Source organism: Ovis aries, chromosome 1 (genome assembly GCF_016772045.2).
Source record: "Ovis aries strain OAR_USU_Benz2616 breed Rambouillet chromosome 1, ARS-UI_Ramb_v3.0, whole genome shotgun sequence".
NCBI lineage: Eukaryota > Metazoa > Chordata > Mammalia > Artiodactyla > Bovidae > Ovis > Ovis aries.
Genome location: NC_056054.1, coordinates 258,278 through 271,470, shown reverse-complemented (window position 1 = coordinate 271,470; position 13,193 = coordinate 258,278). Strand labels below are relative to the sequence as shown.

The window sequence follows — 13,193 nt, the reverse complement described above, 5'->3', positions numbered from 1 at the left end:
TTCGTGTGTGTCTTGATTTTCCCGGAGCTGTAATTGGACATGGTGAGAACAGGGACAGTGTTTTCTCAGTGTCAGGACCCCTGGGAAGGACCTGGTGGACACGCATGGTGAGCTCGTGGCTCCCAGGCCTGGGCAGGTGGTGCCCCCTGCGTGGACCTGCTCTGCACGGCGCTGGTTCTTGTGTTCAGTCGCTCAGTCGCGTCCGACTGACCCCGTGGACAGCAGCACACCAGGCTTCCCTCCCACCACCACCACCTCGTTTCCCCAGATTCACGTCCATTGAGTCCATGATGCCACCCAGGCGTCTCATTCTGTCACCCTCTTCTCTTGCCTTCAGTCTTTCTCAGCATCAAGGAGTTAGCTCTTTGTATGTGGTGCCTAGGCATTGGAGCCTCAGTATCAGCATCAGTCCTTCCAGTGAATATTGAGAACTGGCTGGATCTGCTTGCAGTCCAAGGGACTGTGAAGTCTTCTCTGATACCATAATTTGAAAGCATTAATTTTTCAGCGGTCAGCCTTCTTCATGGTCCAGCTCACATCTGTGCACGACTGCTGGGAAAACAACCCAGTTGCTCGGCTGTAAGGAATCTGCCTATAACGCAGGAGAACGGGCTCCATCCCTGGCTCGGGAAGATCCCCTGCAAGAGGGCATGGCAAGCCACTGCAGCATTCTTGCCTGGAGGATCCCATGAACAGAGGCGGCTGGTGGTGGGCTGCAGACCACGGGGTCGCAGAGTTGGACATGACCGAGATGGCTGAGCACCCTTGCCGTCCTGTGGTTTGCGTTTAAAGCAGGACGTGCAGGGAGGTCAGACTCTGTGTTGCTCCCTCACGGGTGGATGCCTCAGCTGGTCACCTAGTGAGTCACCAGGAAGGACTGAGCGAGGCCACTTGCCATGCCCAGGAGGTCCTGGCGGGAGTGCTGGAGCTACACTGAGCCCTCCCGCGCCCTGCTTCTGCCCACCTGCCCGCTGTGGTGGGCTTGCAGGGACCAGGGCCAGACAGGAAGCGCTGCGGCCGGAGACTGAGGCCTGGCTTCTGGAAGCAGCCTGTTTGGCTTCTGGAGCCTCCACACTCCAGCTGAGGATCCTCTTAGAACCCTGGAGGTCAGTGGTCAGCAGTGCCGTCCCCGGGGCCCTGGCTCCTTCCCTTGCCAAGCTCCCACACCCCACTCGCTGCAGCATCTCCCCTGACCAGACCTTTCTGCCTCCAAAGCCTGCGGGGCCCCGTCTTAACCTGGGCCAGAGGGCTGCCCGGCAGGGGGCTCCCGCCCAGGCCCATGGCCTCCGTGACGGCCAGCCCTCAGGACCCCTGCCCCCGCTGTGTTCTCTTCCCCCAGCACGTGGCCTCGGTCGTGTGAGAGGTCAGAAGGCAGGTCAGGGTTCGCCCACCATCCCCGCGGATGCCCTCAGGACTCTTGAACGCAGTGGTCCAGCTGCACGCGTGGCCCCTACCTGCTGCCCCGACCTCAAGTGTGTGCTGCCAGGTGGGTGGACGCCCCTGAGGCTGGCCCAGCACCTGCGGTGGGGCCCTCTGTGAAGCAGCCACACGGCTGTCCAGGTGCAGGGACCCTGGCTGCTCCGCCCTCCCATGAGGGCTGGGCTGCTCCTCCTGCTCAAGCCCGTGGGCGGGCAGCCTCGTCTGTGCAGCTGGGCTGGGGGGCGCCCTTGCTGTGCAGGAGCGGGGCCTGGGCACCTCTGCCATGCAGGGGGCACGGGGGCCTTCCCCCAGCTCCAGACCCTGGACCTGGCACCTGGTCTCGCTCTGCTTGGGACCCAGCCTCCGGCCCACACCCTCGAAGCGCTGAGCCCCGGGGCGCCCTGTAGACAGGGACCCTGCCCGCCTCCCACCGCAGGGCTCGTCCTGGAGTAACTGCGGGACAGGATGCAGAGGGTTATACAGCTGCATCTTCCATCTCAACAGAATGACCAACATGTATCAGACGTATTCAGATGAGACAGATGCTGCCCCGACAAGGCTGGGCTGGGCCCTGCAGGCCAGGGCGTGAGGCTGGCACTCAGCCCAGGCAGGGCCAGGCCGGCTGACAGCACAGGGGCCCCAGGCAAGGATGCTGCACCGCACCAGGCCCCCAGCCGCCACTGCTGTCTCCATCTGTCTTTATTGATGGCACCTGAGGACAGGCTGAGGGCCTCAGCGCCCCGATGGGACTGCTGGGTGCAGCTGTGAGGCCTCCCTGAGGAGGCACAGTGATTTACGAGCGTCTCTGGGGCACGGGGGCCGGCCTCCTACGCCCACAGCTGCCCCAGGGGCCTGTGTGCGGCGGCTCGGATGGCGTCCTCAGACAGCGCGCGGATCTCCCGATGGACGTCCTCGATGCTTCTGGAGGCGTTGACTGTCTGTGCGAGGCGGGGGACACAAGGCGTTAACATTCTCAGTGGGCGGGCTAGGCCAGAGGGCACAGCTTCGGCTCCTCACCCCCAGCCTTGCCGGGGGCCCAAGCTGCCCCAGCAGCAGACGTGCTAAGGGCAGCCACCCCCTCCACGCTGCGCCTGGACCACCCGGAGCCCCAGGCAGGCCCGCACCCGCTCCTCCCCACCTGCATCCCCGCTGCTGAGACCCCGCCGCCCAGTGAACAGCACGGGACCCTTGGTCACCAGGGAGCCAGCCCACAAGGAACCGCTCTCTGCCTGAGAGAGGGCCATGCGCTGGGCACAGCCTCTCGGCAGCCGCAGGGCAGCAAGCTCTGGAAGAGCCCCAGGAACAGAGGCCCTCAGCTACCGCAACCCCCAGCACGGGCCTCAGAGGTGGCGGCTCCCATGCGACCTTGTGCGTGGTGCCCCACAGCCCCGCCACAGGGCGGAGCCAGGGTCACTGCAGACGCTGGGCCGGGGAGGCCCAGGATGAGCCCCGAGACCGTAACGCGCGGGACTGGAAAGGGCCCCGAGGTGAAGTGGCCTCCTGGAGGCCAGACCTGGGCAATGTGGGCCTCGGACAGCGAGGAAGGCAGGTTGCTGGTGAGCCCTGCACACCAGTCTGTGGGCGCTGTGGTTTCATGTAGACTCAAAGCCCCTCCTCAGAGGGACGCAGCGGGACGTCACCGTGAACCACCTGACCAAGGTGGAGGGGAGCACGGCTGGAACGGAGGTGCTGAAGGCGCGCGCCCCATGACCTGGCAGTGACCACCCAGCAGAGGCAACAACCTGACCCCAACCACGAGGCAAGCGGAGGCTCCGTGACGAGGAGCCCGTGAGCTTCAGAAACACCGAGCTGAGACGCTCAGAGGCAGGAGGCCAGCGACAAGCGGGCACCATGTCCGTGGTCACAAACGTCAGCCCGGGTCCCGTGTCCGGGCCACAGGAGAGGCCCCGTGTGAATGGCCCAGGCCCACACGGGACGGCGGCAGGCACTGACACGTATCGTCAAACGGTCCCCAGAAGAGTCTTCTCTAAGTCTGTTACTGCTTTAAAGATGTGAAAAATGCTAAGTAAGCTTCAGCTCAACAGAAGCCAAGACTCTGCGAGGGGACCTGCCCTACGAGGACCATCAGCGAAGCTCCTAGAGCTCTGGGAACCCAGCTGAGAGGACAGCTTGGCAGAAAGGCAGCCGCGGCCCGCTCCCCCCAACTCCCCACCACCCCCGAAGCTGTGGGTTCCCGTCTTGTTCCCAGGAGGTGCCGAAGCACAGCGTGAGCCACAGATCATCTACACCGCGTACAACAGAAAGAAAGCCGGAGGGGGAGTTCCCGGGCGGCCCAGGGGTTATGGCCCTGCAGCCTCCACTGCAAGGGGCTGAGTGCCGCCCCTCATCGGGGAACTGAGACCCCACGCGCCGCAGGGCACGGCAAAAAACAGAAAACTGGTGAGAACAAATTAAGGAAAAAAACGTGAAGAAAACCAAAAAAATAGAGAACTCTGGCATTCGGTAGCTGATGGAACCGTCCAGCAGAGGGCAGGGCAGCTGAGGCCCCACACTGCAGCCTCCGCCTGGGTAAAACCACGCCCTTCCCCCCAGCCCTGAGCACCCCGAGACACAGCAAGGTCAGGGGTTGCTTTAAACCTGCACGGGGAGCCCTGGCCACACCGCTCAGCAGGGCAGTCGGGAGGCACGGACACAGGGCAGGGAGACGCGTGAGCCCAGCTGGCAGGTGTGTGGCCCACTGCAGCCATGGACACTGGCTTCAGGGAGGCTGGAGATGGGCCGGGGCTGGGAAGTGCCCTGAGGCTGTGGGGACCACAGCAGAGGTGGCGGCCAGGGCGACGGGGGAGGCCCCTGGCCTGCATGGCCCAGCGCTGGAACCATGCTGAAGGCCTGGGAGGTCCCGTGTTGGACCCAAGCACGCATGAGCTGCCGCACCGCAGCCCCAACGCCCCTGCCCTGGCCTGGCGGCGGCCCCTCCTGCACCAGGTCCAGGGCCCGGGCGGCACTCACCTTCCAGGGCAGACTCGGGTCTGCCAGGAGCTGCTGGAAGCGCTGCAAGGCCCGCTGCTGGAAAGGGCCACTCTCATAGCGCTCGCGGCCAAACTCGCCCCGCGCCGCTGCCTCCGCAAGCTGCAGCTGCAAGAAGACGACCAGGTCGGGCTTGGGGAGGCCCACGTCCGGCTGCTTGCACCAGTCCAGAGAGAAGTTCTGGGGACAGAGAGCTGCCCTGAGAGGGAGCCAGCGTGACGCGGTCTCGTCTCCGGTCCCAGACTCGCCAAGAAGGGGGAGAGGGAGCTGGGGTGTCGGGGAGAACTCTCACTCGACAGCGGGTGTCCTTTAGGCTGCGTGTGGTTTCTCTTGAAACAGTGCTCTGTCCATGGGCGCCCGGGGCCCAGGACCCCATACCCTCCAGCCACGCAGCAGCCCAGGCCAGGGCGGCCCCCGTCCTGAGGAGAGGGGGAGACCCTCGCCAGTACCCCATGTGCCCTCTGTGACACATCCACTCTCCTTCACCCTTGCAATTCTAGGAGCAGTGTTTCCATTCTGGAGGAAAACCCAGGATGCGTGTGACCTGGGGCCACAGCGAAGCCTGAGGGTTAGAAGCCAGCTGTGGGCTCAGAGCCCCAAGCACAGGACGAGGGCCCCTGTCCACCCTTCCCGAGCCCGTGTGACGTTCACAGACGGAGCCGAGGGGCCGGACCCTCGGGAGGACTCTCCTAAAGGAGGCCCCAGCTGCTTGTGCCAGGAGGACAGGCAGAATGAAATGGTCAGCATTCTGCAACCTTTCGTGAATTAACCACGATCAAAGACTGTTACAAGACTATCGGGCAGAGTGTGCGTCTTGGCAGGAGCCTTGCGAACATCAACAAACATTTAAATAGAAGGAAAGAGAGGCAGAAACCTACACATTAAGAGTGTCAAGGGACATCTGAAGAATGGGACTTAATTAGCCAAACTCTGGTTCAACCTAACTGTAAAAACCTAAGGTGAACAAACAGTATCTGGGCGCCGGGACCCCTGAGCACGGACTGAAGGACTTTGGGGGATGGCTGCCCACTCGCTGGGGTTGGGACGAGGGTCTGGAAAGCGCTCCTGGGGACGTGCACCGAGACGCTCACGGGGGCTGACACCGTGTCTGGCGGGTCACAGAGACGAGCACGCTGAGGCAGGAGCTGGTGCTGGAGGTGCCCTTTCTCTGCTGGGGTCTGTCTGAACACCCTCAATAAAAGGCAGGACAAAGGGCCGTGCGGTCACACGGGCCATTGTACCTGTGAAACAGCAGCTCCCTGGAACCGGGGTTCAGGAGAACAGCACCCTAGACACTCTCACCGTCTCTCCTGAAAACAAGGCGCTGGATGAAACCGGTCTGCCCACCGACCCCTGCGTGACTGATGTGAAATGTGTTGGCCGTGCCTGCGGGGACAACCCGCACCTAGAGGCTGCTCGTCCTGTCCACGTGGCTGGGAGAAGAGGGGATCACAGGGCCCTGGGGGCTGACGCGGGGCCTCCGCTCTGATGGCTCTGCACCCACGGGGGCCGCTGAGCCCACACGGGGCGCAGACTACGCGCCAGGCCGAGTGGCACTCACCTCCTTGGCGCTGGTGAAGGCCACCCCGGAGAAGGCGTATCTGTCCACGACCAGGGTGATGCCCTGGCTCAACTTCTCCTTCATTAATGGCCTACGAGAGAGGGGATGCCTGTGAGCCCTGGTCCCAGCTTCTCAGCTCCCGAGTCTCAGACTCAGAGAGCCCTGCAGACACAGAGCAGCTCAGGAAGCAACGTGGACAGGGCTGCACCCAGGCAGCGTGTGGCCGGGCTTTCACTCCCCGAAGCTCTGATCCTCCCCCTAGGATGCCACGTGGACAGCCCAGCAACAGCAGGCGCAGAAAGGCAAGTCCACCAGGGCTGTGAACACAGCTGGAGCTGGCAGAGGCCCAGGGGGCCAGGCCCTGCCAGGAAGGGAGAAGCCGGGACAAGGGGAGAGAAGGGTGGGCGCGGCCTGGAGGGACGACAGATGCCTCTCCTTCTGGGAGGGGGCTGAGGGCAGGAGGGGCTGAGGACGCCCTCCACAGGGGGCCCGGGGTCTCAGGAAGACGGGTGCTCAGTGGGCTCACATGGGGACTTCCTGCCCTCGAGAGGACCCACGTCACTTCTGTGGTACCGCGCCAAAAATGCAAACCCAAATCCACTCGGGAGGAAACATAAACCCAGCATCTCGCTAACAGCCTGCGATCTTTACAAAGAGAGGAAGGGGCAAAACAAACGTGATAGCACATTGTTGCAGGTGAGGCTTGGGAGGCGCTGCTGAACTGCGTGGGAAGCGAGCGCGCGCTTACTCCTCAGGATGAATCCTCGGACGGCCCTGGAGGACCAGCAGGTTCTGACAGGCGGGGAGGAGGTGGAGGCAGCGCCGCAACACAGCACCACGGGCCAGGGCGCTCTGCCCACGCACTGCCCAGGAAGCTCCGGCTGAGACGCCGAGCAAGACCAGCGCCACGCAGCTGGCGGACGACGGCGCCGGACAGCGGCCCAGAATTCAACCTGTCAGCCAAGGACTTCCGCGGGTGAGAAAACTGCTCTGATGGGAGTGGCTGGGGTGACCTGAAGGGGACTTGGGGCAGACAAATGGGCCGGGGCGCACAGGCAGGCACAGCTGGGCAAAGTCGGGGCTGAGGCGGCAAGCGGTCCTGTTTCATATTCAGAACTGATCTGACGTTATTTTCTACTAACCCACAAAAAGCAAAAAGCAAAACACCCACGTCAAGAAACCCTAGATGTGCTAAAGGTTATAAATATGACCTCCCTGGGACTTCCCTGGTCATCCCAATGAAGCGAGATGGTTAAGACTCTGTGCTTCCACCTAGAGGGCACAGGTTCAATCCCTGGTTGGGGAACTAAGATCCCACAAGTCTGAGTGCAACCAAAAAGAAAATTAGAAACAAATAAACCTGTCCTCCTTTTCATCTAACACGTGGAAGGGGTAGGCCTTTCCAGACAAGATCCTGGTTCAACCCAGGCCAGAGGGAGCGGTGCCAGCCTGCTCGTGGGAGGGCGCCAGGTACAGCCCCTCGCGCGCCCACCCGCAGGAACTGCTCCATCCACAGTGGAGCAGCCTTTCGGGACAGCAGGCCGCAGGAGCTGAGAGGAGAGTGGAACGCAGATCGCGAGGCAGTTAGGAAGCACGCCGTGAGGTGATCTGTCCCCAAGGACCCCGTTTATTCATTAGAACACCTCCCGTGACATACGTATTGCTGACACACACGTGTGCAGATGGGAACAGAAGCACCTGGGAGGGTGCCCCACAGGCTGTCAACAGCTGTGCTGGGTACAGAGGGATCCCACCAAGGTGATGTAAAGCAAAGAGGGGGCGGGAGAGGGCAAACCCCAACATCAACTGTCAGCCTCAGTGACATGTCACACCAGTTCATCCAAGGCATAAATAAGAGAGACTCCGGGAGGGGGAGGACGAGCTAGGGACGCTCTGTTCGTCTCCATCGGCTTTTCTGTGCACCTGAAACACCCTAACGTCACCAACGGAGTGGGGTGGGGGGTATTAACTAGAGCTCTGGGGATCTGTGAATAAAGAATGTGCAAAGGGACGGCCTCCAGCCTGACTCAGCCACTCAGAAACAAGAGCCCAGAGTCGCGGGGGAGCGCAGAGCAGGAAGGGTGGCAGGGCCAAGGTGTTTACACGTGCTCCCAGCGATTCGCAGAGAAGAGCAGGTGCACCGAGTGATCCTCCACCTCGCTCTTCTTCTCCAGGTAGGAGCTGAGCAGCTTGCCAATTTCCGTTGATCTTTCTAAAACAAGAGAACACACACAGAAAATGAGACCAGGCTCGCCATGGACATCAGGAACAGTTTGTGCGGAACTTCTGGCCCTGACCCGTCCAACTCTGAAGTTTATTTTACTGCAGCTTTGGAGAGGCTCACACCTTCACCCGAGGAAGGGCAGCAGCGAGCAGCCACTGGGATGAACAAAGCTTGAGGAGGAGGAAGCTCAGGTAGGAAGCAGCAACCAGAGGCAGAGCCAGCCAACGGGGACTGCTTCCAGGACCTGCCTTGACACCAGAAGGATTTTTAAGTGCTGCAGCTGGCTCTGTATCCGAGGTCCTCCGTCCCTGCAGTCCACCAACCCAGGACTGCAGAGTACTGTTTATTGAAAAAAGGTGTCTGTGTGGACCCAAGCGGCTCATACCTATGTCATTCAAAGGCTCAACTGTATAACATTTGCAGACTGTCTCGCTTAAAAATTAAAACGATAAATATTCAAGGAAGCATTTTCCCTCTACCGCTGCCACCTCTGGTTTGTAAACCTTGAACTTCTCTTGAATACCTAAGTATTGATGATATTCTTACAAGCGTTTTCAAGACCAATGTGTTACGTTAAAAATTAAAAATATGACACAAAACCAGTCAGAAGGTAAACACTCAAGGGCGGGCGGGCGGAGGAACCCCAAAACAAAACGGAGACTTGAGTTACAAAGCAGCGCCAGGAAACTTAGGCGTTGACGGTCATTACTCTGGCTGTGAAGACGCCTTCTGGGCTGTACACGTGTTGAGACTCACTAAACACAGGACTGACTGACTGCACGTCAGCCGCGCGTTAATGACCACAGACGCGTCGGGCTGAGGCTCAGGAGCCATCACACGGGCCGGCCCCTGCGCCCCGACCCGCGGATCTACGAGGGCGGGCCCGGCCCGCGAGGCCTTCGCTTCCCACCCTCAGGGCCCGGAGAGGCCCCGGGTCACGTCCCCATCCCCGGTCCCCCGGAAACCCCGCTCGCCCGGCCCGCCGCGCCCACCAGGGAAGCGCAGCAGCTCGGCGCGGTGGCCTTCGGCGCACAGCGCGTCCACCAGCTTGCGGCTCTGGGTGCTCTTTCCAGCGCGGTCCACGCCCTCCAGCACGATGAGCGCGCCGCGGCGGCCCGCCATCGCCGCACCTTCCCGCCACCACTGCCCCGGACCATCCGGACCGCCCATTGGCTGTGGTCGTCCGCGGCGCGCACGGGGATTGGCTCACGCGGGCCGGCGTCCGCGGCGCGCACGGGGATTGGCTCACGCGGGCCGGCGTCCGCGGCGCGCACGGGGATTGGCTCACGCGGGCCGGCGTCTGCGGCGCGCAACGGGATTGGCTCGCTTGGGCCGGCGTGACCGGATTGGCTGGGACTAGTACAGCGGAAGCGGGGCGACTGGTCGGGAGTGCCTCTGTCGCACCGCCTCTTCCGGGTCAGACTGTCGGCGCGCAGGCCGCCGCCTCTGGCGCGGGCGTCCGCGCTTCCAGCGAAAGCACGGGGCTGCAGCCTTGGGGCCTGCCTGTTGCCCACTCGTCGACGGCGGGAGTCTTGAGGGCCAGCGGCTCGGCCCCCGGAAGCGCTCCGTCAGGGTGGCGGCTGTCGTCTTATGGGCGCAAACACTGCCTTCCTGTCTAGGGGTCCTGCCTTCAGGGCTTCGTGGCCTCCGACGGCTCGTCCCCAGGCACACTCGTGGGGGTTCCGACCTCATCCTAGGAGGTTGGTGCGGATAGCAGCGTCAGGCCCGTTAAGTGCTGGGAGCCGCGTTTCCCAGAACGCTCGAGTTGGCCGCGGAGGACCTCGGAGACGGCCGGAAATGTGGCCGTGGACTTGAGGGCTGCTCTCCGGGGAGTCCTCGAGAAGCGCCGGCTTCCCGGACGAGAGGCGGCCGAGAGTGCTGGGGGCAGCCGCGGACCCCCGCGAGCTGCAGACTGTCTACCTCAGTGCTGAGGCTGAGGTCCTGGCAGCCCCCACCTCACTTGTGCAAGCCCTTGATTTCGCTGTGACCCAAGACCCCTGTGGTAGCCTTCCGTTTTCCTGATGGGCCCTTGCTTGATTGGGTTGTGGATCCTGGAAGGGTGGTAGATTCCGTTATTCCCAATTGGCTTTCGTCCTTCATGTTGAGCTTGTAAAGTAACCGGAGCCGACTTTCAGGAAGAAAGCTGGTATGCAGGCCACCACCCTCGTCTTCCAGTCCCCAGTCTGAGACCTGCACTTGCGCGATTACGGCTGCTTTTTCACGCTGGGTTCTGGGCTTCCCTTGTAGCTCAGTTGGTAAGGAATCTGCCTGCAGTGCAGGAGACCTGGGTTCGATTCCTGGGTTGGGAAGATCCCCTGGAGAAGGAAGTGGCAACCCACTCCAGTATCCTTGCCTGGAAAATCTCATGGACAGAGGGCTGCAGTCCATGGGGTCGCAAAGAGTCGGGTACGACTGAGCGACTAACACTAACTTCTGGAATGAACACAGCCAAGCTACACCAGTGCCGCTGACAGGGAGCACCAGCTGGAAATAAACAATTTTGAGCCGAGTCCACCGCGACTTTGGGGCCTTTTGTTACTGCGGTACAATCTACAAAAGGTCCCTGATACGCTAACAGCCCAATATTGCCTTAGATTAACTTTTTCTGAAACTTAACATCTTGCCTTCAAAAGGATGATGGGCTTACAGTAGAGACCCTCCTGAGGTTGGACAGCCTTATACCACATCAGCAGGATGAGTTCACCAGGCTGACAGGCAGGAACACAGGCAGGACCTCAGCTTGTGAGAGCCCAGCCTTCCTGGTCGCCCATGGAAATGGGGGCAGCCTGGCTGGTCTGCCCCTGCATGCTGGGGAGCCGTGGATGCCCTTTAAACAGCAGGAAATACTAGCAAACGTACAGTGAAGTTTCTCACTTGGCTAAAAGAAGCAGCACTCAGCGACTAAACGCCACCAACAGCCGGAATGCCAGCTTCAGGGGCTTCAGTCATCAGGAAATCTAGTTATTTCGCATAACAGAGTCCAGAGTGAGGCCAAGAACTGTCTCTGCTGCTAGTCATCTCGGACGCTGGGTCAGCAACTCACCTGTTCTCTTAGCTTGTCCCTCAGCCCCAGGGTGGCTGCAGCACCTCCACGCATCCGGTACTGACCTCACACCCCTGACACAGGAGTAGGAGAGCCTAGGCATCTGTGTGTCCAGTTCCTCTGTGCCCTGCTGCGCTGACAGTTAAGTCTCATGGCAGGTTTTTAGCCCAGTCTGCCCTGAACAGTGCGAGTCCACCAGGGAGGCCTGACAGGTGGGCAAAGCGCATTGCTTTGTGCAGGAGATCCTGGCTAGGGTGCTGGGCCTGCATGTGCATGGAGGCAGGTGAAGGGAAGTTGGTAATTGCTGAAACTGGCCCATGGGCACATGGAGTCCGTTAGGTTCTCTCTGCTTTTGTGGGTTTGAGACTTTCCATTAAGTAGAGGCCCTATAGCCCTGACTGTACCTGTTGCTTGGTGCACCTTCCATCCCAGGGATCGGTCAGTCTTCACTGCTATCCACCGAAACCTCTCCCTGTCTCAACTGGGCTGCGAGAACGAAATGCCACAGACTGGGCAGCTTAAACAGCACATTTTCCTCACGGTTCTGGAGGTCCAAGTTCAAGGTGCCAGGAGGGCTGATGTCTCCCTCTGGGCTGCATGCGGATGACCACCTTTCACTGGGTCCACACACAGCCTTCCCGCTGCACAAATGTGGAGAGGTCTGCTTTCTCTTCCTCACATCTCTCAAACAGTCGCACTGCAGGTTCAGGGCTTCAGCCTGTGAATGCTGAGGGGCGATATTCAGTCTGCAGCACTCGTGTACTTGCAGAAGAACGAGATGCGCTGGGCACACCATGCCCTGTGGGCCGCCGCCTCCCAGCCGTGCCTGCGAGTGGACATGGCCCTCTGGCTGTCCTGCCTGGGAGCCGCGAGCAGCTGCGGTGCGTCTCCTTCACATGGCAGACTGCGCCTCTGCCCCTGCCCCCAGACCTGTCTTCGCGTTTCCAGGGTTGACTGCAGAGACAATGGCAAGGCCCTTTGGGGGCAGATGCCACACTGGGAGGAGTCCAGGTCCCTGAGTGACCCCATGGAACATGGCTGCCCGCCTCCTGGACTGTTCCAGAAGAAGTAAAGCTCCACCTTTTCTGCGTGACTGAGCTTGAGTGGGTTTCTCTGTTAGAGTAGCTTGGCCTTACCCTCAAGCACTGGCTCTCAGCTGGGGGGCATTCTGACCATCGCGACTCGGGGTGCAGGTCTGACAGCATCGAGTGTGAGGCCCGGAGTGCTGCTAGCCCCCGACACGCACGGAGAGTGCCTCCCCCACCCCAGCACAGGCCTGCGGGGCTGAGTGTCAGTAGTCCTAAGGGTGAAATCTGTTATCAGAGATTTATCCAGAGCACACAGAAATAAAAAGCAGGGATGAAAAATGCTGCCTGCTGTATCAGTCAACAAAGGATGTGGCACCCGTCAAGCCAGCAGCAGCTGCAGCTGCCCCTAAGAAGCAGGATCCTGGCCCCAGAGAATTAAGGCGCACACCAGAGGAGTGAGTCCAAGGAGCCCGTGCTTGCATCTTCCCGTACACAGAAAAGCGTTAAATCGACTCACTTGAGATGTCTGGTTAATCAATAGTACTCTCTTGATGTTTTGACTGTGTGGTTTTTGCTCAGACACTCTCATATATCCTGGTTCCTTCCTCACCTCCTCGAAGCAGTCTCTCAGTCCTCCAGATAAAACTTGATTCTTAACGTTTAGGTTGTGCAGTTTTTTCCTTCAGTTGACAATAGTGAGGGAATCATCGCTCAGCTTTGCAGTTTCTAAAACGGTCTTTGGGCTTCCCTGGTGGCTTACTGGTAGAGTCTGCCTGCCAGTGCAGAAGATGTGGGTTTAAATTCCTGGGTTGGGAGGATCCCCTGGAGAATGAAATGGTGGGCCCACTCCAGTATCCTTGCCTGAGAAATCTCATGGGCAGAGGAGCCTGGTGGGCTACAGTCCATGGGATCGCAAAGGAGTCGGACCTG

The 13,193-nt window shown here is 60.6% G+C and overlaps 1 protein-coding gene across 2 annotated transcripts; it reads right to left on the bottom strand.

Annotated features, from left to right (window-relative positions):
- Positions 1 to 2,100: 2,100 nt before the first annotated feature.
- Positions 2,101 to 9,337, bottom strand: DTYMK (deoxythymidylate kinase). Of its 2 annotated transcripts, none has more exons than XM_004003428.5 (5): positions 9,185 to 9,337; positions 8,072 to 8,180; positions 5,969 to 6,059; positions 4,390 to 4,587; positions 2,101 to 2,357 (listed from the first exon to the last, which is right to left on the bottom strand). In XM_004003428.5, exons 1-5 carry the CDS (start codon positions 9,312 to 9,314, stop codon positions 2,247 to 2,249), a joined length of 639 nt encoding a protein of 212 aa, XP_004003477.4. In that variant the 5' UTR covers positions 9,315 to 9,337; the 3' UTR covers positions 2,101 to 2,246. The 2 variants fall into 2 exon arrangements, with proteins under 2 accessions (XP_004003477.4, XP_027822576.1); XM_027966775.2 differs by having other exon boundaries at positions 4,390 to 4,515.
- Between the last annotated feature and the right edge of the window lie 3,856 nt (positions 9,338 to 13,193).

Excerpts from the sequence above, each read along its gene's own strand:
- DTYMK (XM_004003428.5), bottom strand. The coding sequence starts at position 9,314 with ATGGCGGGCCGCCGCGGCGCGCTCATCGTGCTGGAGGGCGTGGACCGC. Across the intron at positions 8,181-9,184 it reads CGAGCTGCTGCGCTTCCCTG|AAAGATCAACGGAAATTGGC; the intron begins GTGGGCGCGGCG and ends CTCTTGTTTTAG. Across the intron at positions 6,060-8,071 it reads GCGAATCGCTGGGAGCACGT|GCCATTAATGAAGGAGAAGT; the intron begins GTAAACACCTTG and ends CCTCTCTCGTAG.